This window comes from Rattus norvegicus, chromosome 1 (genome assembly GCF_021556685.1).
Source record: "Rattus norvegicus strain SHRSP/BbbUtx chromosome 1, alternate assembly SHRSP_T2T, whole genome shotgun sequence".
In the NCBI taxonomy this organism is placed as follows: domain Eukaryota; kingdom Metazoa; phylum Chordata; class Mammalia; order Rodentia; family Muridae; genus Rattus; species Rattus norvegicus.
The window spans coordinates 224,481,769-224,507,954 of record NC_141534.1 but is presented as its reverse complement, the minus strand read 5'-3'; the positions used below and the strand labels follow the sequence as shown (position 1 = coordinate 224,507,954).

At 40.2% G+C, this 26,186-nt stretch overlaps 1 protein-coding gene across 6 annotated transcripts in view; it reads left to right on the top strand.

The window, feature by feature from the left end:
• The first annotated feature begins 308 nt into the window (after positions 1-308).
• The window catches only part of Tle4 (TLE family member 4, transcriptional corepressor), a 137,741-nt gene continuing 111,863 nt past the window's right edge, over positions 309-26,186 (top strand). For 3 of the 6 annotated variants that reach the window (NM_019141.3, NM_001414041.1, XM_087635604.1), the window contains exons 1-4: positions 309-989; positions 1,498-1,595; positions 2,725-2,788; positions 3,946-3,990. In NM_019141.3, the coding sequence (NP_062014.2) occupies positions 945-989; positions 1,498-1,595; positions 2,725-2,788; positions 3,946-3,990 (252 nt within the window). In that variant the 5' untranslated portion in view covers positions 309-944. Of the gene's footprint in view, positions 990-1,157; positions 1,269-1,497; positions 1,596-2,724; positions 2,789-3,945; positions 3,991-26,186 lie in introns of those variants that run through there. The other 3 variants (XM_087635769.1, XM_087635695.1, XM_087635658.1) reach the window with 1 other exon arrangement.

Here is a 26,186-nt window from a genome sequence, read left to right as displayed (position 1 = left end):
GGCTTGCCATTTGTCAGCGGTGAAATGATGGGCAGTAACACAGAACGGCGATTAATGTTCAGCCATCTCCGATTGGTTGATGCGGTGCCCTCGCGCCGCGGGAGGGTGGGGCTCCTGGAGAGCGCCGCGGAGAGCGCGCGGGGCTAGCCGGAGACTGTAGTCAATCTGGAGGCATCCTTGGCCACGGTGGCCACGCGAGGACTACATCTCCCGGGATGCTTCTTGGGCCCTCCGCGGATGGTCGTGAATATGTATCAGAATGTTAATGATTAGCTGCTGCTAAATTTGGTCAAAGAAGTCACCTACACAGAGCGCGTTGTTAGAGCCGTTCCGAGCGGGCGTTCGGCTGTTGGCTGCCTTCTTCCCCCTCTTACACACTCGTGTATTATTTTGAGGTGGTGTTCGCAGAGTTTGAAAGAGAATTTTAAAAAGCCGCAAGCGTTTCGCTCTTTTATTTTTATAATCCCCTTCAATTTGGGGCTAAAAAAACAGGAAGGAAGAAAAGGAAATGAAATGTGGTAAAAGAAGCTAAAAGGTGCCTTTTAAAAGATCGTTGCTGTGAAGTGAAAAATCTCCAGAGAACCCCCAAGCGCCGCGAGACCTCTTCCGAACCAAAGGAGTTTGAGCTAGCTCTCAGGGAAGAAGCGACCATTCATTCCGAGGAATAGCAGCCAATTAAAAGACAAATAAAAAAAGTTTGGAGTGGGGCGCAAGCAGGCGGGCGGCGCTCGGCGGGCGCGGGGCTCGGCGGGCGCAGGACGGACGGTGCCCGCCGCCCTCAGTGACGCCCGCGGGGAATGCGGAGCCGGCCGCCCGCGCTCAGCCGCCGCGCCTGCCTGCCGCCCGCGTCACGCGAGACCCGCAGGCCCGGGACGCCGCCGCGGGGCCCTCGAAGCGGATGAGCCGCGCGCCTCTGCCTGGCGCAGCCAACTAAAGCGGCGTGGATGATTCGCGACCTGAGCAAGATGTACCCGCAGACGCGCCACCCGGTGAGTGGCGCCGCGCCCGCACCCCTGTCCGCGGCCGGCCGCTCCGAGGGTGCGGGAGGCGACCGACTTGTAGCCATTTTCTTATTGTTGTCTCTGAAGCCCCGGGAAGCCGCGCGCCGCCGCTCTCCGCCCGCGCGGCTCTCCCGAGGGGGGCGAGCCGGGCGACGCGAGTCTGCGAGGTGGAGGGCGCCGGCGGCCACAGGCCGGACTAGCTCGGCTAGCTGACGGCCGCTCGACGCCATGGCGCGGCTGCCCCCGACGGGCCACTTTCGATTCCGGGTAGAGAGGGATGGGAGAGCCGGGCCGGGGGTTCGGGGGTTGTGCGGGGGGGGGGGTGTGCGGGGGCCAGGCTGAGAAGCTGAGCTGAGAGAGGCCGCCCGGAGGGTGCCGGATCCCAACCGGCGAGCGAGAGGCGGGAGCGGCGCGACGACCCCCCACCCCACGCCGCGGGCAGTCCACCCCCCACCTGCGATGTGGGCTAATTAAATATTTTATTGTTGTTCTTTAGGCACCGCATCAGCCTGCTCAACCCTTCAAATTTACAATTTCAGAATCCTGTGATCGGATTAAGGAAGAGTTTCAGTTTTTACAGGCTCAATACCACAGGTAACGATATTGACTTTAGCTGATCCTTCTGTTTGCTTAGCTCTTGTCTTACCCCCCTCCAACACTACTCCCCCTCCTTTGCCTCCCCCCCCCCCACCAAGGTATTACCATTTCCCCCCACTGTGGGCAGAAAAGGCAAGTCAGGGCCTCTTTTTCCTTTAGGCAGGTGTAAAGAAATTAAGCATTTCTTCTCCTGTAAACAGAAAAGGGAACCAGAACAATCGAAACTGAGGAGACTTGGAAAACGCTGAGGCCAAACTTTCGATATTGATTTATTGGGTTAGGAGAATGGAAGGTTGGGAAGATTCTGGGGCCCTTTGACTTCTTGGTTCTTTATTACTCAGGGCTTGATTTCTTCCTTCTGCCATTCCGTGGCATAATTTGAGAGCCAGGGGAAGTAAGCAGTGAGCCATTTCATTACTTTTATTAAAAAACAAAACCAAAAACCAAAACCAAAACAAAAAACTCCAATGCTTTCATCTTCGAGGTTCTTCCGACTTGGAGTGCTTTTGAAACGTGTTTGTTTCACTGGGTCCTTAATGATGCAGAATTCTTAATGCATAAATGCAAGAGCCCAAACAAGCTGCTGGACCAGATCACCACCTCCCCACCCCCACATGGTATTCAATTTGTCTGTATTTTTTTTTTTTTTTTGAGGGAAAAAAATGTTAGTCCTAAGACTGTTGATTCTGATCTTCATTAATCTCATAGATTATTAAAGGTAAACCTTCCCTGTAGCATTTTCATAGACCTAAGTTTGCTTATTATATATATATATGTATATATATATAATTATTATCGACATTTATTTCCTTGTTCTAGTAAGTGAATTTAGTGAAGAATATTCAATTCTGGGTGAAGTCGCAGAATTCAATTGGCTAGAGGGACTATTTCTTTAAAACATAAACCCCTCTTTCCCAACCCCCACAGTTTAACCTTATCAAAGAGGCAAGCCCAAGCTGGTTCTTGTCACTCATTTCTCTCTCCTCCCTTTCAATAGTAAAGTGCTGTTTAATATCATTGATTTGACAGTAAGAGGTGATGATTTACAGGAAGGGATGTGGATTTGGAGTTGAAGGATAGAAGTTAAGTTCTACACTGTACTTAGTCGGTTTTGTGTCTTGACTAGTCTGAAGCTGGAATGTGAGAAGCTGGCCAGTGAGAAGACAGAGATGCAGCGGCATTATGTCATGGTAAGAGGACTGTGTCACAGAATCAAAGTGCTCATTAGCTGGGGAGACCGAAAGCAAGAATAAGCTTTAAACCGCTGCAGGCTGCAGGCTCCATCACAGTGGCCCTGCTAGTGTTGTTGGGGTTGTGGGTCTGTGTCCATTAGCAACCTGTAATTCTAGGTGGTTATAACTTGGCCTTCGCAACCAGCTTTGATTTAAATTTTCAAAAAGTTCAGTTGCATGGGGTATAATTTTCCGAGCTTTGTTTTTACAGATTTAAAAAAAAAATGGAAAAAAGAACTCATTTATTTTTTGTTTAGTCACAAGCAAAATGTTTTTGTTAGTGGTTTTCTTTGTTGTTTTATTGCTTTTGCTCCAATTGTAACCAGACATTTTTTCTTTATACTCTTAAAATGACATGCATTTTATGCCTTTTAATTAATGATTTGGCTAGAAATGACACCAGACCCCTTTTCAAGAATTTTCCTACTCATCATGCTAATCTGGTTATATTTTTGTGTGTATGCTTTCAATTTCTATAGTGTTATTTTGGTTCTTAGAGTGTTGATTTGAGCTGCCAGATTTTCTGTACTGTAGTTATACGCCCATTCGGACAAATCAAATCTATGTTTACAGAAGTATAATGAAGCATTTTTATGATTCAGAAGTATATATGGTGTTGAAAGAACTTGCAGGGTGATGCACTAATTAATTTTCTATCCAGTTCTTCTGCTTTGCATGTATGAATTGTACACTAAAAACAGGAAACTGAACTCTCAGGTAACATCACCTTTTCTAGCAGTTCTTTCAAAACCTCAGCACTTGTGCGAGATATCTCTGCCGTGCTTAGGAGTTAAGGGTCACATGGAACCAAATTTTCATCACTTTTTCAACTCATTTGCTTATGATGCAGAAAGACAGTTGTACAAATTAAGAATGCTGAATTTTAATATTTTTATTAGTTTTGTGTGTTTTCCTCTTGGGTGTGTGTCTTAGCATGGCTTCTAGTTTTTTAAAGATAGTAATTTGATATTTTTTTACTTTATTGACCCGGGATATTTTGGTTAAGGTAAGGTCTTTGTGTTAGTTGCTTTGTTTTCGGTGTATTTGGGCAATTTGAATATACTGGAGAGATGATTTGAAGGGTACAGGTTTAATTGCTTTTCCTTCTTTGACAGTATTATGAAATGTCCTATGGGTTGAACATAGAAATGCACAAGCAGGTAAGTTATTTCTCTATAATCATTTTAAGTGACGGTCATACCCATGTGCTTTGAAAAGAAAATTGTGTATTTTGTGATTTTTCTCTTGTACATTTGAGATGTCTACCTATATCTTAAAACTTGCGTATGAGTCAAAGAGCAAGTCTTTTGCATGTGGTTCCCCCTGCTCCATATTATCTTACCTTTTAATAATTTTAGATTATTAAATCAGAATGCGTATTAAACTTTCCTGCACTTTCAAAAACAGCATGCAAATTTTAAAATGTGTATTTTCTTTTTTGCAAAGAGTTCCCTTATGTATTTCAGGCTCAAAATTCTCTTATGAAAGAACTTTCCTTGGAAAGTATTAATGAATAAAATTGTAAATTGTGTGGAACCTTCATTGCTTCCCTGTGACAGAATAGAGGAGTGAGCTGGGAGGATCAGATGAAATCTGCAGAGCTGTAAAAGAAATTGATGTAAAATCCGTGCACTAGTCCCAGGCCCACGTAGTAGATCCTACCAGGAACTCGGGCTTCGACTCCCAAAATTTGTGCAGAGTAAATGAACCTGATAGGAGGATGTGATTAATGTTAAGTCCTAGGTCTTGCAACCTAGCAATTAGTTTGGGGTTGGGGGAAAGGCATTTGTATAGGTATACATGACCACTGCAGCCCACTCCAGCTGCTACAGGGGATGGGTTTGTTTTGATTTTTGTTTGTTTGGCCACAGACCAAAAGGAATGATTTGGTTTAAGTTCCCTAAATGAAAAAACTAGTTCTGTGTGTGTGTGTGTGTGTGTGTGTGTGTGTGTGTGTGTGTCTGTCTGTCTGTCTGTCTGTCTGTCTGTGTGTATGTAAAATGCTATTTAGCAATGGTAATTTCTCCAGGAAGCTGAAGTCATCTCCTATGAAGGACTTTGAGTCTCATCAACCATTTTTGAGTAGATAACATGTCTTATTTGCCTGCTGAGGCGATGGACAATTTTCTGTTTTTCATGCCTTATTTATTTGTGGTCAGGATGATATATGTACCTTCTAAGAATAAAAAGTATGAGATGACCATGTCATTGTTTCAACTTAGTTATTCGCTACATGGTCAGAATGTATCCTCATTAGTAGTTCAAAAAGACATCTCTTAAACAATTAAAGCAGATAGTATTTGAAAAAATTAAGTTGGGAAGAATTATAACAGTATTTACGTTGATGACTTTTGTTGATGTTCTGTTTTGGTTCTATTTGGTTGTGCTAATGTTAGCATATTATATGTGGTATATGCTAATACATAGATGTCTGAGTTTGGCACATATTTACATTTTTTCTTTAGTATTTTTGCCTTTCTGTTTAGGTTAGTAATTCCCATACTACTTAAGCAAAATGTGTCCAGCTTATGAATGGATCCCTTTAGCTCTACCTGACAGGGATACCATTACCTGATTACAGCCTGTATCTTGTACATACTTTTTGTTTGTTCGTTCTTATGTACTGTCCTAGTTTCTCTTAAAGAATGGACACGATGAATGCCCTTCATTTCCCCCTTCATATACTTTCCTCCCCTGACCACTTAGTTTCACTTAGTCTCTGGCTTTGCTTGGCCCATCTGCACCTGGAAGTGTCATCTGTCTTTATGTATTCATTTTGGTGTTGGGGTAGATGTAAGATCCTTTAATTTTACACATTTTATACAACTATGAATTTTGTCATCTTGTCCAGCTGTCCTCAAATACCATCCACTTAAAATTGAGAAGAGTACACTTTGCCCCCCCCCACCCCTTGCTTTTGAATTCAATCATATCAAGAATCCTGAGGGCAGTTTATCACATTATGAAATACAGACAGCACTGCAAACCACCTACTTATTATATTTTCTTTCTCCCCCCGCCTTAAGCTCAGAGGCAGATCTGTCTTTATTTGCTTTCCTAGGCAGACAGCCTTACTTTCTCTTAGCCTCTCTTCCAGATGCACTAGCTGGATACCCTTGTAATGGAAAGGGGCAGTAATGCAAGGAAGTTGCCCTGAGGCATAATTGGGCCTATTTCTCAAGATCGGTTTAGGCTTATTCACTTATTAGATTTGTGTCTCAAAGGGTTCAAGAGTAGGAGTCCCAGGAGCCCTGAGAAGTACTCTAGTAATTGGTGGCCCCGATATTTGAAACCTTTGTGTATTTTTATTTTTATTTTTATTTTTATTTTTATTTTATTGTTGTTAATATTCCTGTGTTCCTATTCTTCTTGGCTGCAGCCAGTCACACAAAAGTATTTTTAGAGGGATTTTTCACTGGGACAGAAAATGAAGGTTTTGAAGGAGCCATGACTCCGTGACTTAGTAAATGGATAAATGGATGCTAGTATGCAAGCAGTGGTAAACAGGGACAGTCCCCTGTCTCCGTCCTCCCCCTCCCCTTAGGTGATGCTCATCAGCAGGCGCCCTCGGTTGATTCTGATAGAGAACCATAAAATGAAACCTATGGGGAATTTGTCATTCCGAAATGAAAGCTAATGTAATTAGTACCAATTAAAGTACATTTAGTAAATTGGATTTAATCTTAATTAAGCCTGCGTAATGTTGCCAATTTTTAACAATTATGTTTGAGAACATAATTAATTTAAATTTTGGTAACTGAGTAAATAGCATTAGTCTGGTAAAACTAGTGGATTTTTTTAAAAAGGGGAACTCAGTGACATGGAATTGGAACATAAAATATGAATGCAATTTTTAGTAATCTTTAGTAGGATTGATAGACTTGGACAGATGAAGCTGGGGAAAAAACATCTGAAGTTCAAGTGGAATGTTGTAGGCCACAGTGGGAATTAGTACTTTTCCATTGTCTTTGGTTTTAGTGTGAATATGGGAATGATAATTAGGACCTGGTTAGAAATGGCCTGGAATTTATTGTGATATCTTCAAAGTAGAGTTTTTAAAAATGAAAGAGCATTGATTCCTTGAGGATTTCTCTGTCTACAGGGTTTTGCTTTTGCTTAGATGGACAGTTGGTCCAGGGTTCTTTACTTTCTTCTGATCCTTTATATAGTGTGGGTTTGGTTGGGCCAGCGACCCTAGGCAGATGGGGTGCTGTGTGCAGTTGATACCATAGCTAGATGGTGCTTGTCAAATCCTTTGCCTGCAACTTTGTAATGGAAGAATTCCTCTCTAATGGAGTCAGACTCTGGCTGTTGCCACTCTGAAGTGTGGATATTGGACGTAGATTAGGTGCCATTGATGTGAGCATTCAACCTGTGAAATGAAATAGGTAAATATGCTATGAAGTGAAAAGGGGGATGAGAGTTACTCGCAATTTCCTCATTGTGTGTTTTATAATCAGAAGATATCTTCTAAAATTTACTTTCTTAGTACATGCATTTTAAAAACCATTAGAAATCCTTTGGAATTTGTGACACTTAAAGTGTGCAACTTGCACAATTATATGAAAATAGGTGTTTGTCTTATGTGCATATTCTTGTGTGTAAGTTTTTTGCTATTAAGCAACAAAAATTTGATTTCATCCTAAGCCATGCAAATTTCATTACAAGACGTGGGCCACAACCATTTGAGTGCTGCTAAAATATTAATTGAACAGAAATGAAAGGCTTTGCCAACTGATAGGATATCATAATCATAGCCTCTTTGGTCAATGGTAAATGATGATAAATGACATTAGGAACCTTTTAGCAAACTGTAATAACTACAAGGGGGGAAGCAGTATGGATTTGCATTATATCTGATACCCTCTAGTACCAAGTGGATTGCCAATACTGCTTGTTTAGCATTTTCTAAGGGCAATAGGATATTGATTTCTGACTTACAAGGAACAGCTCTATTTTCACCATTGAAAAGTATTGCAGGTTGTTAAGAAGAAATTGACTTGAAGAGGCCGACTGCTGCCCATCATGGAGCAAATAAAGCAAAACTGCCGAAGCATGGTGGAGCAGCGAGACGGGCCCTCAGCAATTTGTTGCTATTAATTTACCATGCTCGACAGCAAATCAATCGGCATCTACTTCATCTGCTGGAGAAAATGCTGTCCAGGGCAGATAAAAGGCTCGGCATGGTACAGAGAATAGACTGGCTTGGCCAAAAGGAGGCTGCAGTTAATGTGTAAATAAGTGAAATCAAGGCCACTGTTGCAGAGCAAGCAGTTGTTAATTAGGTTGGTGCTTTTTAGTGAACTATTTTAGAAAGCAGCCTAGGGTTTGGAGAATAAGGAGGGATTTAGTGAGGTTGAAGTAATATATGACAGTCGGCTTGACATTCCAGCCTTCAGTGCACTTGATTCTAGGATGTAGTCAGTTTATTGGGGACAGTGCTTGCAGTGGAAGTCAAATTATGTAAAGTTCTGTGTAGAGCAGATATCTCTTAAGATAATACACATGGGGGTTATTACTGATATCTTACAGATCTTATGTTGTATATGTTTGAGGACAGCCTGGTCTACAAAGTGAGTTCCAGAACAGCCAGGGCTACATAGAGAAACCTTGTCTCAACAAAACAAAACAAAACACAAAACAAAACAACCCCTAGAATGTCTGAACAAAGGCGGACTACTGGCTACTGGGCTGTGAAGTTTTAAAGAGATACACAAGTAAAATTCTGATGCTTGAACATACACCCCAGGAGGAGGAAAGAAAATAAAGGGAACTCTTGATTGTTCTTACCTTATTTTTGTTCTTCATTGAGGTTTGGAGCTTGAAGCAGCATTTTATTATTTAAGATTACTGATAATCTGATTAATATTAATGAAATAGAGGGTTTTTTTTTTACCTCTTTGATTTGGATATTTTAGAGTAGGGGGCAACTTTACTCCTAAATCTAAATGGGTATAAATTTTAGTCAAGATTATTTTCCCCCCACAAACTGCCAGAGGATCTAACATTGTGGCAGTTAATATCAGGTGGCAGTTTCTTGGGCAAGACCCACTGAGCTCTTTATGTTCTGCAAGAGGACCCAGAAGGTGAAATTTAACCCTCCAGGGTGTATATATGTGTTAAGGGGACTACTTTCTGAATTCTTTGTGTTATTCTTTCTTGTGTAAGATTTTTTAGTTTGAGGTACATAGGAGAATATCTATAGAATTGTTTTCACCTTCAGTAGTGATTGTTGAGTGGAATTAAGAGTTTCCTTCTAATAGAATGAACATTTATTATATATCTGGCATGTACTTACCACAGATCTGGGCATGCTGCCAAAAATCTTTAATTCTTATAAAGATCCCAAGAAAAGGATTATGTCCAATCAAAGGATGATTAAGCAGGGTCAGATCTGTTCATGGTGGTATAGTAATAGGTGGTAGGTTGGAGTGGATTGCCTAGGACGCTGCCCTGTTAGGAAATAGATTGGCCATAAATTAGAGATTCGGGCCCTAGCTCATTGCTGGAATGGAGAAACCCTTGGCTACTAGAATAAACTTTGATTTCTGCCCATGAGTCCCTGAACTTTGGAATTCCACTCAGAACCCCTTGAAGAGTCTCTCTTGCCGCTTAGAGTCCAAGGCTGGAACCATTCAGGTTGGTCTCTCTATCCAGGCTGCCTCAGTGGGTGGGAGGTCCTGAGTGGCTTTCCCTGGTCTCCCACTTGTCAGCAAGCAAAGCTACTTACTTGCTGCTGCTTGTAAGGAAATTTTGTCTTCTCTCCAGGCTGCCTGTTTGTTTATTTACGAAGGGTTCTTCTGTTTAATTTATCTTTTCCTGTGGCTTCTTAGACCTTCCTAAGACTAGGGGGCTGTTTGTTAATCATCACCTCAGGGTTTCTGAAGGGGGAAGCTGGGAGGGGAAAATGTGATGTTTTGTGGCCTCTTTGTAGTTCAGAAAGAGGTTCTTAGATGCAGGAAATCACACAGCTCAAACTTTTAAATAAAGGCAGATGGTTTGCTTTTCCTGCTGAGCATTTCTTTGTAGCATTCAAAGGCATATTTCCTACTCACCGCTCCACAGTCTCTGCTTCCTATTGTTTATTTTACTTATCACTTTGATTGACAAATTTGTATTTAGGCAGTGTAGCTCTGAGCTGTGTTGGACTAATGAGCTAGACAAGAATGAACTGCATCTAAGATTCTCTTTCTCAGTGAAGGTTCACAGCTACATTTCTCTTTTAATTTTACTTTTTCCTTTGCCCTACACAATAGTTAAATGGAGTTGGTAATTATATGTTAAACATGTAGAAGTTCTTTGTATTTGCTTTTAATGGGAAACTTTTATTACATTTCGTATTTGATAGCCTGGGTTGTGACTTTGGATTAATAATGGTTTAGCTAGTTAGAGAGGGAAAAGGAGATGCGATTTCTAAAAGTTACTGTCCTTTGTCATTTTTCATACCTTCTTTTTGGTCCCCCCCCACCCCCCCAGGAGCTGGGGACCGAACCCAGGGCCTTGCGATTCCTAGGCAAGTGCTCTACCACTGAGCTAAATCCCCAGCCCCCCATACCTTCTTTTAAACCATTTTACAGGCAGGCACACAGCTCTTTGTCAGTTTGAGGTCAGTCTATTTTACATAGTGAATTCTAGGCCAGACCAGGCCACTTAGTGGGACACTGTCTTAAAAATAAATAAGTAAGTAAATAAATAAATAAAAATTTAGAAGGGGGGCTGGAGAGATAGTAGAATAGTTAAGAGTGCATTCTGCTCTTGCAGAGGACTGGAATTCTGTGCCTAGCACCCATATCAAGAAGCTCATAATTACCTGTAACTCCAGCTTCAGGGGATCTGACCCTCATCTTCTGACTTCTGGTTATCGGCAGTTATATGCATCCATGTGCACACACATGCACATACAATTGAAAATTTAAAAAAAAATAGAAAAAAAGGAACTACGTATCATTCTGGTAGTAGAGACATGCTAGGTTATCAGTTTTGCAAACATGGCTGATGGAAAGAAGTGTGAGGCAGTACATTTAAGCATGGATACTGATTTACATGGATGAGAGTCTGTAAGGCTTAGGACTTCTTAAAAGTCAGTACACTGAAGACAGTTTATGAAATTGTTAGACTAAGGGCGAAGGCCTTAGAAGTCTTAGCCAAAGTGAAAGATAGAGCTGTTTTGACTTTGCCTTAGTAACAGCTGTCAGTGGGAGTTGCTTTCTGCCTGTGAAGAGGGATTTAGCTGGCCTTCACCACCACAAATCTATATATCCTCTCTATTTTCATTGGAATTGGCCCATAACATTGATGCCAGGCTTTTGCTATTTCTATATCACACAGTCAAGACTTACCTTCAGAGCTGTAGTGTGTAACCTGCATTCCATCTAGGGGGATAGACAGGCAAAGTATAGGTTTTCTTAGCTGGTTTGTCAAAGCAGAGCGGTAAAACTCCAGGATACCCTTTAGGCACTCTGCCCTTTGGGAGATGAGTTGTCTTGTTATCTTTTAGGGATTTTTCTTTGTTCATTAATACATGTTGATTTGTGGTGTGTAGGGGCTTCTGCATCTTAGAACAAAGGCATAACTTCTCTCCACGCTCCATTGGCTGGCTGCAGGGCATTCAGAAGTCTGCAGGGCCCTCCCTCTTAACTACAGCCACCTAGGCAATTGAGAGGTTGGGAGGCAGACTGGCAGTGATTCATTGCCACATTGCTGCTAGTTTCTTTTTAGACAAGATCTTACTGTGTAGCTTTGACCAGACTTGAATTCTTAATCCCCCTGTCTTAGGCTTCTGAATATTGGGATTACAGGTGTGAGCGTGCACAGCTGATTTTATTCTTATTTTTCAACTCTATGTTCTGCTCTGAAGATTTGTAGGGTTTTTTGGTTGTAGATCTTTAAAAGGCCTGGAAATACAACTGGAAAGAATAGTGAGTGCAGTTGGAAATTTAAAACACTAGTACCTTTCTTTGCACAGAGCTTAAGGCATTTTGCATGTTCACCTCAGTGATCTTGATGTTCTTGTAAAGCAGGTAGCAAGTTCGGATCTGTGTGTTTATTTAAGTAGCTTCTGTCAGTAATGTGCCCTACAGTTTGCCAAGCAGTGTCATTCCTCTGGCCTCCTTTAACAGATGACACTAAAGCTTAAGGGCTTAAGAGACTAGCCTGGTGTGACAGTCAGAAAGGATCAGCACATGGGTGGGGATACCAGAGTTCACAAGGGTCAGTGCATAGGCCTGAGGTCACACAGGAAGTCAGTGGTTGGAGGGGAAATAGTTTCTTAACTTCCCTTCTGGAGTTCTCACTATTGACTTGACCATTTTAAAATAACAAATGTGCTTTTTTCTGTCATTTTCTTGGCTTTCTGCTGTAGGAGAAGTAAAGTACCATAGGCGGCAGCCCAGGAGTGAGAGATCTGATCTGTGTGCTTGTGATGAAGTTCAACTGTTCCCCCTTCCCTCCACCCTTCAGTGTCAGTGCCCTGCCCAGAAGAGGCAGACATCAGCAAATTGAAATCTAAAGCTAAGATCCACTTTTAGCGAAGTGTTTAACCAAACTGGCTGCTCCCTCATACCTGAACCATGTCACACAGCAGGCTATTAGAGACACACACTTGTTTATTGCCCATTTCCCCTTCCCAGCCACCATGTAAGCTCCACTTTTAGAAGTGCTTTCTGCAGCACATGAGAGTGTGCTGCTGCCATGGGATAGTTGGCAGGAGAGAGAACACTTGTGTTCAGGTAGTAGTTAAGTCTCTGTGATTGGTATTTTTTTAAGGAAATATTTGGATAGCAGGATAGACAAACAATACTGAACCTTCAAGTCTTGCATTTCTTACTAGTGAAGTTTGTAGGAAAATGACGTGTGGAAAGAGGAAGTGAAAACAGCTGAACATGGGGTTCAGGAAGAAGAGCAGTTAAACTAGAACCTAAGTATTTTAGTGGGATCAGCCCTTTATATTATAGTTGAAAACTGGAATCATTTCTAACTGAATTTAGAATTCATGTTGAACACTTTTTACTAGTCAGTATATATTTGAATTGTTCCACCATTAATAACTGTGTACATGTGGCTTGAATGTATGTGGGCAGATACTGATCTTGACTGTGGTGTGTTTACCTCACTTTCTCTTGTCTTCTTAGACGGGGTTGGGGAACTTTTGAGATAGAGTGTAAGTAGTGAGATGAAATAATGTTAAAAGATATTCTAGTGGTAAGCGAGTTTCTACAGATTATCATGGAAGTAACCTTCTTTTCCCAGTAACCTTATGAAATACTTTCAGCTAACTTTTCAGCCTGTGACAAGGCAAGATATAGAAAATTTAAAGAACTGCAGTAGGATCTCCAGCTGTTTTGTTTTGGTTCTGGGGATATAACAGACTGTGCACCTTGGAGGCTAGTACTCTGCTTCTAAAATATACTCAGCCCAGAAAGTTTCTTGTAAATCATTCTCTTAGTTTTTGAAATTTATAATTGCCTGTTAGCCCAAGAACTATGTATTTGTTTATAACTTCAAGATGCTTTTTCCATCTCTCAGTAATGTCAGAATCATCCCTATCCTGTTGACGAGCAAACTAAAACACAGATGAAGTTCCACAGTTAATTCGTAGATGGTTTGGAGTGGTCTCTTAGGACCCATGTTTAGGTTAAAGTTTTGTTCATGCAGAATTAGTTCAAGCAGGTATTATTGTCAAATATGTAGTTTAAAATGCACAAGAGCTGATTTAATGTTGCCAGCATTTGTATTTTTCCTTTGGCATATACTGCTTGAATTTCAAAATTGTATACTTACAATGTGATTTGTAATAATTTCTTCCTAGGATGAGTGCAAAGGAGCCTACAGGAGTTTGTTAACTGTTGTGTAAGGAGCTCCAGGGATTACTTCCTGAAGTATGTAGATGCTGGTCTTCAGCTGAGGTTTATCTCAGGACACTTGGGGGAAGGATGTGGTTGACAGTGACCTTGACAGCTCAACTCCTCTGGAGCTCTCGTGCTGTGTGCCACCAGGAGTCTTTACTTAGGGACAGTTTAGACTATTGAACTTGGTTAAGAATGAGCTTGTGATTAAACAAATGACAGTGATGAATAAAATAATAGAGAAATATTTAATCTTGGCTTTTATGATCCAAACACTTAGCATGTATCAACTTCTTTCACGAACAGTATAAAGTCACTACTATGTTTTGTTTGTTTCTGAGCTCCTAGGAAAAACTTACCTTTATGATGAGGCCTCTGATAGGCGGTCATAGGTTGGAATACATTATCCTAATTCTTTCACATGTCTCTGAGTGGTTTTTCAAATGTAGGGTTAGATGTAGGGATCTAGAAGTTAAGAATACTTGCTTACCTAATGTTCACGGTTGGGCTTGTTTTTACCAGCACAAACAAAAGTGAACGGTAGAATTAGTTGATTATTTTCTATCACTAATTTTTTAAGTTTTAAAAACTTTTATGTGTGTAAGTATTTTGCCTGTTTGTGTGCACCATGTGCATGTAGTGCTCACAGAGGTGACCTGGGTGTCGGATCCCTTATGTGGGTGCTAGGAATTGAATTTGGGTTCTCTGGAAGAGCAGCCAGTACTCTTAATTACTGAGCACATTTCTCCAGCTCCTTTTAATATTCTATTGTATGACACCAGTTCTGAAAGTTAAGGTTTAAGATAGTGTTATACAAAAGGAAATACATTTGTCTTGTTTTTGTTTGCTTGTGCTTTTGTAGAAACTGAACAATGTTAGGATATTGTAGACTGCTCTAATAATCACTTGTTGCCAGTGATTCATGATCTATAATCATCTTGTATAGTATGGACTATTTTGTTTAGCTTTGTTGCATGTCCTTTTTATGTCAAGAGTTGACTGTGATAGCTAGAGAGAGACTTTTGATTCACATCATTGATCATAAATCCAGGTTGACTGAGTACCTCGTGGTTGTCATGGTGCAGGAGTTGATTTTGATGTCTCAACTTAATTCCCCCATTTTTAAGGAATATAAGGGATGTGCAGCTGATAAATTGAAGGATTAATGTTCAGGTCTAGGAAATCTGGCTTTAGAGCTCATATATACATGTATATGTATATATGTATATATTTGTGTGTGTGTATGTGTGTGTGTTTTAGAGATTTATTTATTATATATAAGTACACTGTAGCTGTCTTCAGACATACCAGAAGAGGGAATCGGATTCCATTAGAGATGGTTGTGAGCCACCATGTAGTTGGTGGGATTTGAACTCAGGACCTGTAGAAGAGCAGTCAGTACTCTTAACCATTGAGCCATCTCTGTAGCCCAAGTTTTTATATTTTAAATGTGCATGGTATACTGCTGTCATGCTCTGTATACAACTAGCTTGAATATTATAAGTGATAAAGAATCTGATCAGGATTTTTAAAAAATTTTTTGTCAACAAGTGAGCTAAATTAGTGACTTTACCTATATCACACTTTTTGACATTTTTTTCTTTTAATGGATATTTCTTTTTATTGCATTTAAAATGTTATTCCCTTTCCTGCTTATCCCCTCCAGAAACCTACTATCTGCCCCTGCTTCTAGATGGGTGTTCTCTCACCCACCTACCCACCTACTCCCTCCCACCTCTCTACCCTGACATTGACACTGGGGCATCAAGCCTTCATAGGACACAGGACCTCTCCTCCCATTGATGCTCAACAAGGCCATCCTCTGCTACATATGCGGCTGGAGCCATAGGTCCATCCCTGTGTACTCTTTGGTTGGTGGTTTAGTCCCTGAGAGCTCTGGGAGGTCTGGTTGGTTGATATTTTGTTATAATTATGGGGTTGCAAGCCCCTTCAGTTCCTTCAACCCCTAAACCTTCCATTGGAGACCCTGTTCTCAGTTCAGTTGTTGGCTGTGAGCATCCGCACATTTTTTTTTTAATAGCTTTTTGTTTGCCTGATGATTACAGGTTTTGGCTATTCTTATTCATTTGCAATTGTGATTTCTAACCACATGAGAATGTCTAGACAACAGCAGAGCTTTTGAATCTCTACCTGGAGTGGGGATGGGATGGGGGTTCTTTAACACTTAAATGTTAAATTGTATGGTCTCACTCCCAGGGAGAGAAAACTGGGACTCAAACAAAAGTTAGTTCAGTAGCTTCAGAGCAGGCGTCTCAAACCAGCACCACTCGCCTGGACGTACTTGGTGGTACCTGCTGATACTTTATGTTGCAGCGGCTTCTAGTGGGTGGAGCTGGATATTGTTGAGCATCTTGCAGTGCACATGACAATGCTACAACAAAGAGTATCCATCCTAAAATTTCATTTTTGTCAGGGTTAAGAAACAGCTCTGGAGAGTAAAGTATTGTGAATTCTGTTGCATTTTAATGCTTGGGCACATTATGACTTCTTTGAGTAAAGAGATAAGCCAAGAGTCAGCCTTGAATGACTACTGAAGAGTCCTTCAAACTCTTCTTGTCTTGAGTCCTTTCTCTTCCCTTTCCAATGGTGGTAAACAAGAATGGAGTTAATGGGAGTTTATAAGGTTCTGAATGGAGACATTATATTACACGATCAGTTTGTAATCATTGTTTTCCTAAAGAAAGGAAGGTAATAAAATATTTTCAAGGGTGGAGACCTTTTTTTTTTTTTTTTTTTTTTTTACAATTTTTTTTTTTTTTTTTATTAACTTGAGTATTTCTTATATACATTTCGAGTGTTATTCCCTTTCCCGGTTTCCGGGCAAACATCCCCCTCCCCCCTCCCCTTCCTTATGGGTGTTCCCCTCCCAACCCTCCCCCCATTGCCGCCCTCCCCCCATAGACTAGTTCACTGGGGGTTCAGTCTTAGCAGGACCCAGGGCTTCCCCTTCCACTGGTGCTCTTACTAGGATATTCATTGCTACCTATGGGGTCAGAGTCCAGGGTCAGTCCATGTATAGTCTTTAGGTAGTGGCTTAGTCCCTGGAAGCTCTGGTTGCTTGGCATTGTTGTACTTTTGGGGTCTCGAGTCCCTTCAAGCTCTTCCAGTTCTTTCTCTGATTCCTTCAATAGGGGACCTATTCTCAGTTCAGTGGTTTGCTGCTGGCATTCGCCTCTATATTTGCTGTATTCTGGCTGTGTCTCTCAGGAGCGATCTACATCCGGCTCCTGTCGGTCTGCACTTCTTTGCTTCATCCATCTTGTCTAATTGGGTGGCTGTATATGTATGGGCCACATGTGGGGCAGGCTCTGAATGGGTGTTCGTTCAGTCTCTGTTTTAATCTTTGCCTCTCCCTTCCCTACCAAGGGTATTCTTTTTCCTCATTTAAAGAAGGAGTGAAGCATTCACATTTTGATCATCCGTCTTGAGTTTCGTTTGTTCTAGGGATCTAGGGTAATTCAAGCATTTGGGCTAATAGCCACTTATCAATGAGTGCATACCATGTATGTCTTTCTGTGATTGGGTTAGCTCACTCAGGATGATATTTTCCAGTTCCAACCATTTGCCTACGAATTTCATAAACTCGTTGTTTTTGATAGCTGAGTAATATTCCATTGTGTAGATGTACCACATTTTCTGTATCCATTCCTCTGTTGAAGGGCATCTGGGTTCTTTCCATTTTCTGGCTATTATAAATAAGGCTGCGATGAACATAGTGGAGCACGTGTCTCTTTTATATGTTAAGGCATCTTTTGGGTATATGCCCAAGAGAGGTATAGCTGGATCCTCAGGCAGTTCAATGTCCAATTTTCTGAGGAACCTCCAGACTGATTTCCAGAATGGTTTTACCAGTCTGCAATCAAGGGTGGAGACCTTTTAGTTTTCAGCTTCTTGTTGGATTCTTGATTTCTACCAAAACCAACCAGATAGTTGTTATGTTGTTATTACGAAAGATGGAATATTTTTTTCATTGTCAATACTGGATGGGCCTTTAGAAGGCACTGGAATCATCATTACCCATTGCTACATAAGTTCTCAGAAGGATTAATTTTCAGTCGTCCTAGCAATCCTGGGCCACCATCTGGGTAGTACCAAGATAAATATTGTCGATTGGACCAATTGAGACTTCAGTAGACCCTTTTGCCTGATTCGCTCTAGTAGAGGGATCAGGATATATCTTGCTGCAAAGTAGCTCTTCTGTTCATTCACTTGGGTTCTGTTTAGGGAAAAGTTTTATTGTCCAGCCCTGATGAAATAAAATCAAATCCTGAGTTTTCTAAGTAGCTAAAGTCTAAAACATAATGAGTGTTAACTTGACACAAAATAGAGTTATCTGCAAGGAGGGAGCCTCAATTGAAAAAATGTTTCCTTAAGATCTAGCTGTAGGTAATTTCTCTTGTCGAGATTGGTGGGGGAAGGCCTGGCTCGTTGTGGATGGTTCCATTCTTGGGTTGGTGGTCCTGCTTTCTATAAGAAAGTAGGCTGGGCAAGCCTTGGTGAGCAAGCCTGTAAGCAACTTCCACAGCCACTGCATTAGCTCCAGCTTCCAGGTTTTTGCCCTCACTGCTTTGATGATGAACTGCTCTATAGAACTGTGAGTGAAATAACTTTCCTCTCCAAGTTGCTTTTGGCCATAGTGTTGCAGCACAGCGGTATTAACTGTAACCAAGATACATAATCAGTGAGCTTGAGAAACTTTTGTTTGTTTCTGTGTTACTCTGGCTGTCCTGGAACTCAGAGATCCGCCTGCTTCTGCCTCCAGAAAAGATGTATACCAGCAAGCTCCTGAGTTTTGTTTGCTTTTTTTTTCCCCTGTATTATGCTGTGAATATGGGAGACTTTAAAGTTTGGGTTGGGTGGACATGTTTAGAGTGTAGCTTTTAAAACATGTCTACCTTGGTTAACCTAAAAAATAATAAAAAAAAATTAATGACCAGTAAAAAGTAGCAAATTCATAGCTACTCTATTGTTTCAACTTTTGTTTTGGAGGCAGGTGATTATTTAAGGGTTTTTGATAGAGAAACTGGTCTAAAACTCCAAAATACTGTAAATAAAAATGCCTCTTCTAGGTATAGAGTATAGAGCCAAATGCTGTAGCTCTAATAGCAATGGTAGATTTGTACAGAGCTGGGTTGGACATAGTTCCAAGTGTTTGATACAGCTGGTCTGTGAAGGTTCTGTTTCACCCAGATAAAAGTGGAATGGGTAGAATTCTTTATACTTTAAGTAAGAGCTTGAAGGTGGTTTTATTTCAGTTTAGGATGTGATTTGGTAAGATAAATCACATCCCTGCCTTCAAATTACACTTCTAAGCCCCTGCATTCTTTGGTATTTGACATTCCATGTTTTTGCTGTTTTCTTTTTGTTTATTTGAAGTTTACTATTACTTAACATGTGACTGTGCACATCCTTCTGTATACTTCAAACCATCTCTCGATTGCTTAAAATACGTAATACAATGCAAGGGCCGTTTAAGTGGTTGCTATATTATATTTAGGAAGTACTCTGACACCATCATTGTATTTTATGAATTGACATAGTTAGCTTCTTACATCCAAGTATCTAGGATTAAATTTGTAAAAGTTAAAATTGTAGCTTGAAAGCCTAGCTTTGTGGGGTTACATTATTCCTTTGTTGGAAGGGTTATTAGATAAGAAGTTATTATGGTTCTGAGCATATCAAAACTGCGATGGCTTTTATATTGTTATGGAACAACAGTTACTTAATCTCATTACATCATAGGTGCTGCTTGAGACCTATGGAATTAGGAGAGGCAGGAGGTTTGCCTCCTCAGAAAATACCACCATTTCCTTCGAATCAGTGTAAACTGTACAGCGGAGACACTGTTGTGATAAAAAATGGAGAGTAGACCATCTTTCTGACTCTTGGGACTATTAAAGGTACTGTTACAGAAGGAGATAGATGAAGTTTAAGGAGAGAAGCCACTTAGGGAGAACAGAATGGGGAGGATTCTACGCGGAGTCACAGAATCAAGAATGTTTTGTGCATGTTCACACTGTGGTTACCATTTCCAGTCTTGTTTAGTAGTAAGGCCTCACATGCTAGATAGAGTGCTTGGACAATTGAAAGAAACATAAAGAGAAAGTCAATAAAAACCCAGGACCACATCTGTTTTGTTGATATGCTCTTCTCTGGGTCCAAGACCAAATATATCAGTCAATGTTGATTAAAGCCATGAGACAGCACTGAGGAGGTCGAGTCTGAATTAGAGGAGCAGTAGGAACAGCAGTGAGACTAGAAGGGAGGGAACCATGTGCTATAGTAGTAGTCCATTGGGTCAGGGTTACGGTAGGTAGTGCTTTGCAGAGGGCCCAAAACACTACGGGGTGAGAGAAGTGTGGGACATTAGCAGAGAGACATTGGATGGGGAAACACTGGTGTCAGGTGTATTGCAAAATGAGTGCCTCAGGAGGAAGGTAAGAGGGAGGCAGGAAGAGAAGGAGGAAAAGGAGTTTGTTTTTTCATTTCTCCTGGTGCTGAATCTATGCTCTTGTCAAGACAGATTCCACTGTCAGTGCCTGTATTCTGTACCCAGATCACAAGAGAGTTAGCCAGGCAATCCTTGTGGGCAGTGGTTTGGGCAGCATTTCCTTTTAAGGAAAGCATTTGACTGTTGGGTGACTATAAGTTTTTGTGAATCATTTTGTGTGATTGTTGCCACAATTATTATATTGATAGGAATTTAAGTAATTTCAGTTTTAACTCTTCTCTCTTTGGAGATATTCTGAATATTAATATAGGTTCAAAATCCTCTAAATAATTTATCAGCCATTGAAATATTTCAGTTATTATTGTCTTTCTTAAAATTCTGATATCCTTGAATAATGTTCCTGAATAAGTGATTCCTTTCTTGTGTTGTGAAGTTTAGTAACATGAAACTGAGTTAAATTTGCTTGAAGAACTATGTTTCAAAAGAAATAATTACTTTTTTTCATTATGTTCTTGATGAGCTAAACACAAATTATAATAGATACTTTAGTAAACATAAATTATCTGTGTTTGTTTAACCCCTTTCCTCAATATGGGGCATGTGTTACAGTACCCTTTTAGAAATTTCTTAAGCTTCTGTAGTTGAGTGGGAATAGTAGTGATAGTTGAGTACACATGAAATTAGGAAGCCCATAGAGAACATTTGGTAACCAACATACTGCTTGGTGGCATGGTGTGAAGCCACAGATCTAGTCTAGAGAGGGACAGGGTGTGGTTTTACTGCTCTGTCATGCAGTCTGTTGTAACCGTCAGAAATATACGTTGCTTTATGGGTGCAAGATGTTCTCTTCATGTGAGCACAGCTTTTCCATTGCCTATCATGCCCTCATATATCTACTGTTAATTAGGACCATTTGAATGGTCACAACAAGGTCAAGGGTGGTGGTAAAAATGTTTACTTGTGTGTTCTGCTTATGGCTTTTATGCTTCTGGATGCTTTCTCCAAACACAGTAATGCCCTATTTGTTTTCAGTCAGTTAGGTTGAGCTCTTTAAAGATAGGGCTTAGATGCTTTGTTTTGGTTATCGAAATTAATGTTAAAGGAAATTAAATATTAACAGAATTTCAGCAAGCTAAAGAAGTTACTATGGTCAGTCTAAGGCTGAAGACAGGGATTGCTGTCTTCCTCTCTTCACTGATTGGTGAGGCTATCTATGTTCTTCAGTGAATTCACCAGTCAGATTCCAATGTGAATACTCAAAATAAGTAGTGTATTTTTATTTCATTTTAAAGTATCAAAAAAGTATATGATAAGGTAATTTGCTAAAAATTATTTGAGAAGACTTGTCTGTACTGATTATGCACAGATATCCTTATCTTTTCACTGTTCTCTAAACAATGAAGTATAATTGCTACTCATAAAGCACTTACATTGCATTAGGGATTTAAAATAATCTGGAGATGAGTTAGAGTATATAGGAGGCTGTGTATAGCTTAGAGGTATATAAGGGACTTAAATATATGTGGTTATTGGTACCCTAGAAGTCCTGGAGACGTTCACTGTGGACAGATACCCTAGAGGTTCTAGAACTTTCTTTTCACAACTTGGTACTCAGTGTCCAGCCTAGTAATTAGCTGGTAGACTGTTAAATTGTTACAGAGGAGATGGTGGTTTTTCATTTTTCCTCTTTGCTTTCTTCACTGAGATACCCTACTCTAACCTATGACTTTCAAATACTTTTTTCATTGTGATATATTTTCTAGATAGACCTCTAAATTCTTAGCATCATTTTAGAGTAAGTAATCAAAAAAATCATTTTTGGAGAATTTATTAAATATTTGTTAAAGCAAAAATTATCACTTTAGAAGTATATTTTATTGTGGAAGTTCAAACATATTTAAGCTAATATACAATAATTCTAATATCAATCTCATTAGCTATGCTAATCTTAAATTTCATTTTATTTTCAACATATAGAATTCAGTAAGAAAATACTATTTATAGTTTGTGGTTAAGCCCCAGACTAGTGGGAAAATCTAGGAAGACCTCTGAATGACTATAGGGCAGTGGGTCTCAACCTGTGGGCTGCATATCAGCTATATTATGATTCAGAACATTAGCAAAATTACAGTTATGAAGTAGCAATGGAATAATTTTATGGTTGGGGTCACACAACATGAGTAGCTGTATTAAAGGGTTGCAGCCTTAGGAAGGTTCACCACTCTCGGCCTTTACTCCCATAGTTCCCTATGGCCATTTAGCTCCTCTAAGCTAGAAAAGAAGGTAAGAAATGTTTCATTTCTTGGAGCTATGTTGGAGAAGCTTGCTGCCTTGGAGAAACATCAGCTAACAGTTGGGGGTTTAGGACTACTGTTATTGTGGAGTAGAGTCACCCATGGTCTCTGCACTGAGGCAGCTCTCTGAACATTCGATAAAATTGGGGAGTGAGATAAGGATCTTGTACTTGAATGTAAGTCAACTTGCAGCTTCTTTTGTGGACCAGTATCATTATCTTTAAACCAGAAAACAAGAGAAATCCATCTACCTGAACTAAACAGTAGTTGATTTACATCCTGGCCAAAAGCACTTTGTTGTGATAATCTGGGGGTGGACAACTTTTTAGAATTTGTAGTTAATCAAAAAAATTGATCAGACTTATCTATAAGACTTATCTATATGAGTGTAGACTGAATTGAAGTTCATAGAATAAAGTGTGCTTTTTAAAAATTTGTCATGTTGAATACTTACAAAAGCAAGTTAAGTTAAAGGTTTGATCACATTCTAGGTGGCATGGATATGCATTGCATGGCCAAGACATTTGACATACTCACAAGTTGGCAGGTTTGGGGGGCGGGGCATTGCAGGTTGTCCTTCTGTGAATGTAAAGCTGTTTAAATTCTTCTGAGTCCTGGTAAGTTCTTCTTTTAGAGGGTTCTTCTTTCCTCTACTTTTTACCATCAACTCAATGAAAAGAATATTTCTATATAAATCTCATATAAATTTTATTCTGTAGTTTTAAATTTTAGGACCATGTCATCATCAAAGAAGCTTTAAAATCAATTCCAATGGTCTCTCCTGCACCTGGAAGCTGCTGCTTCTCCTTACTACTACGATAAGTTATATTGCACCCAGGGCAAGTATCTGTTTACTGAGAAAACAGAGGAGAGATCCTTTGTCAGTAGCAGAATGTAAAGACCAAGAATGTCTTTTCTGGGTCTTAGTGCACTAAAGTAGAGAGACAACAGATTTTCTGGGGTTGGTCTGTGACCTCACTCCTAGTCAGTTGAGGAAGCACTGTCTGTCCTTTGTTACTGTACCAGTAAGTCTGAGGTCTCCTGCTTTAGATCTTTTTTAGTCTCCTCTTGAGCCCTACAGTCCTTCCCCTGTGTTCTGTGTAAATTAGCAAGGGATACTTTGTTAATTGAGAGATAGAGCTCTGAGCCTCAATCAATACCTAACAATACAGCCACTCATTTTGTTGTACTATCTAATCTCAGTTTTGTTCTAAAGCAACTATTTATCTTAAAGGATTTTATTCATACACCAGCCCACATAAGTCCCTCTGCCATTCATATCTGGGATAGCATTCTCATTCAAGGTTGTAGAAATGGAGTTTGGAATCACTTGGGTGGTTGCTTAGCTATGGCTCAACTAGATGACTAATTAGAAATCACCTGCAGATCTGGGAATTCATAGCTGAAGATGGATATCTAGTGTTTTCAGAATGTTTATAGTCACCTGAAGCCGAATTGTTCCTATACCTTCCTGTAATTGTTCTCCAAACAAACCCTGACACAAACCTTTGATTTGCCTACCTTGATGTGTATTTGTACATCCAGACTTTTCTATTTTATAGACACCTTCTGCTGTCTAAATCCAGTCTAGCCACACGTGGTTCTTTCCATGCAATGTGTCTTCTTGGCTTATGGTCACTCTAGCTACTATAACTGTCCATTAGACTTTGTGCTAGAGACTCTTGGCTTCTTGACTGACTTTTTGCTGGTAACCTTTGCTGTCTCTGTATTTCTGTTACTGGGTCATGTTTAGGGGCAGTGAAAATCTGCCAACATCCTCAGTGTGGTCTGTTCTTTCCTGGGTGCTTTGTCTCATTTACTGTTCAGTAGATGAGCCTTCCCTCTTTTTTGTTGTCTTTCTCTTTTGAGTGTCTCATAGGTAGTTAAACCCAGCTTGTTTTCAAATGTTATGTTTTCCCAAAAGCTTGCTTGAGGTTCAGAGGGCCTGTGAAAGGAACCTGTCTACCCAGTTTCTCCAGGCAGGACATTCTCAGGGGAAGACAGGAACTCTGTGCTTCTTACTCATTAGCCACACCATTTATCCAGGGCACAGGTTTTCTAGAATCTGTCCCCCTGCTATTTCTGCTTGCTTTCTTTCTCTCTTGCTGTCTTTCTGATTATGATGATTTCTTAACACTTTACTGTAATTATCTTAAAATAGGGACAAGAGTAAAACTCTTAAATTATTCTAAGTGTTAAGTAGTAACATACTTTACACAAACAGGCTGTCCTTGATCGTTAGGATCGTTGGTGTGGCCTGATGAAGCACTCCTTGCTACCATATTTAGAATCACTCACTGGGAGTAAGGTAGTGTCTAAGTGGTCTCACCTGATGGGAGCAGTCTTGTCCACTAGGTTCTCTGAACCACTTCTCCAGCCACATCTCCTGCCATTGCTTTTCCTGTGTTGTACATGTCCGGGCTGGTGTGGTAGGCTCCCCTTTAGATCAGTGTTTTCTTGCCCTTCCCTTCTATCTTCATCTTTGAGGCTCACTTTATTCTGGTTCCTTAGAATAATATTCTTGCCTTAACCATTGAGAAATACTATCCCTCTCATTTACTATATTATGGGCTTTGTAAATCCCATCTGTTCTTCCATTCTTTTAGATGTGACATGGAACCTAGCATAGTAATAGAATATTAAAGATTGAGGTCTTACTATATATATATATATATATATATATATATATATATATATATATATATATATATATAAATAAAATTTTATTTTCCCCCACTGTCCCTGACCCTTTTCCCCAGAGTGGAGGATTGAGCTATAGGCTCTGCCTATGATAGGCAAGAGAGCTTAAATGAACTATATAACCCAAGCTATATTTTACCTTATATCCTGGAATAGTGTGTCATTACATTGTCCAGGCTGGCCTTGAACTCACTCTGTTGCTTAGACAGGCTTTGAACTTGTGATGCTCCTTCTTCTTCAGCCTCATTAGATTACAGGCCTGTGCCATGAGCCCAGCATTTGTGTTTATTTCTATTTGATATTATTATTTGCTACACCATAAATACCTCAGTAGACCAGACCATTCTGCATTCACTATACTGTGTGTCATAACTGCTAGCTCAGGAGATAGCCAGAATTTGAAATTATATTGTTGCATTTCCTAAATTAGAGAGTGCTTTGAGAATTCATTCTGTTCTTACGCTAAAATTACCTTTCGATTTCCATCTTTCCTCTTGTAGTATGTTTTGTGCTTGTAATCTCTTCTTTCCACAGCCATTCAAATGTAATCAGTGGCAAGAAGAGAGTTAGATCCCTAAAGACATTGAGATATCTTAACGTGCTTGTAATTTGTCATCACTTTCCTAGAAATTGTCCTTAGTAGATCCTTGCTACCTACCTAACAGAGTTCAAGCTCTGGATATGGCATTGAAGCTCTGTCAAAGGACGGCTTCTGTATGTCTTCCCACTGCCTTTTACTGCATGTATCCTGTATTCTAGCATGATTAGTTTTTGTCCTGCCTGTACATTAGACTTACACAAGGAACACTGAGACCTGGTTCCTACTCAGTTAATATATCTGGGGTAAGGTCTGGTTTATGAAACCACTGACCAACTGTTTATGAGGATATTGTCTTTTAGGGTTTCATATTCAAGGAAGTTTCAGTAGTATTGTAGGTTGTGTACTCCATTCCAAAGATATTAAACCAATACTATTAAGTGAAAGGCTCTGAGATGTCTCATAGAGAAGCCTTTGTTGAGACAGAGTAAGGCCAGAGAACATTTTG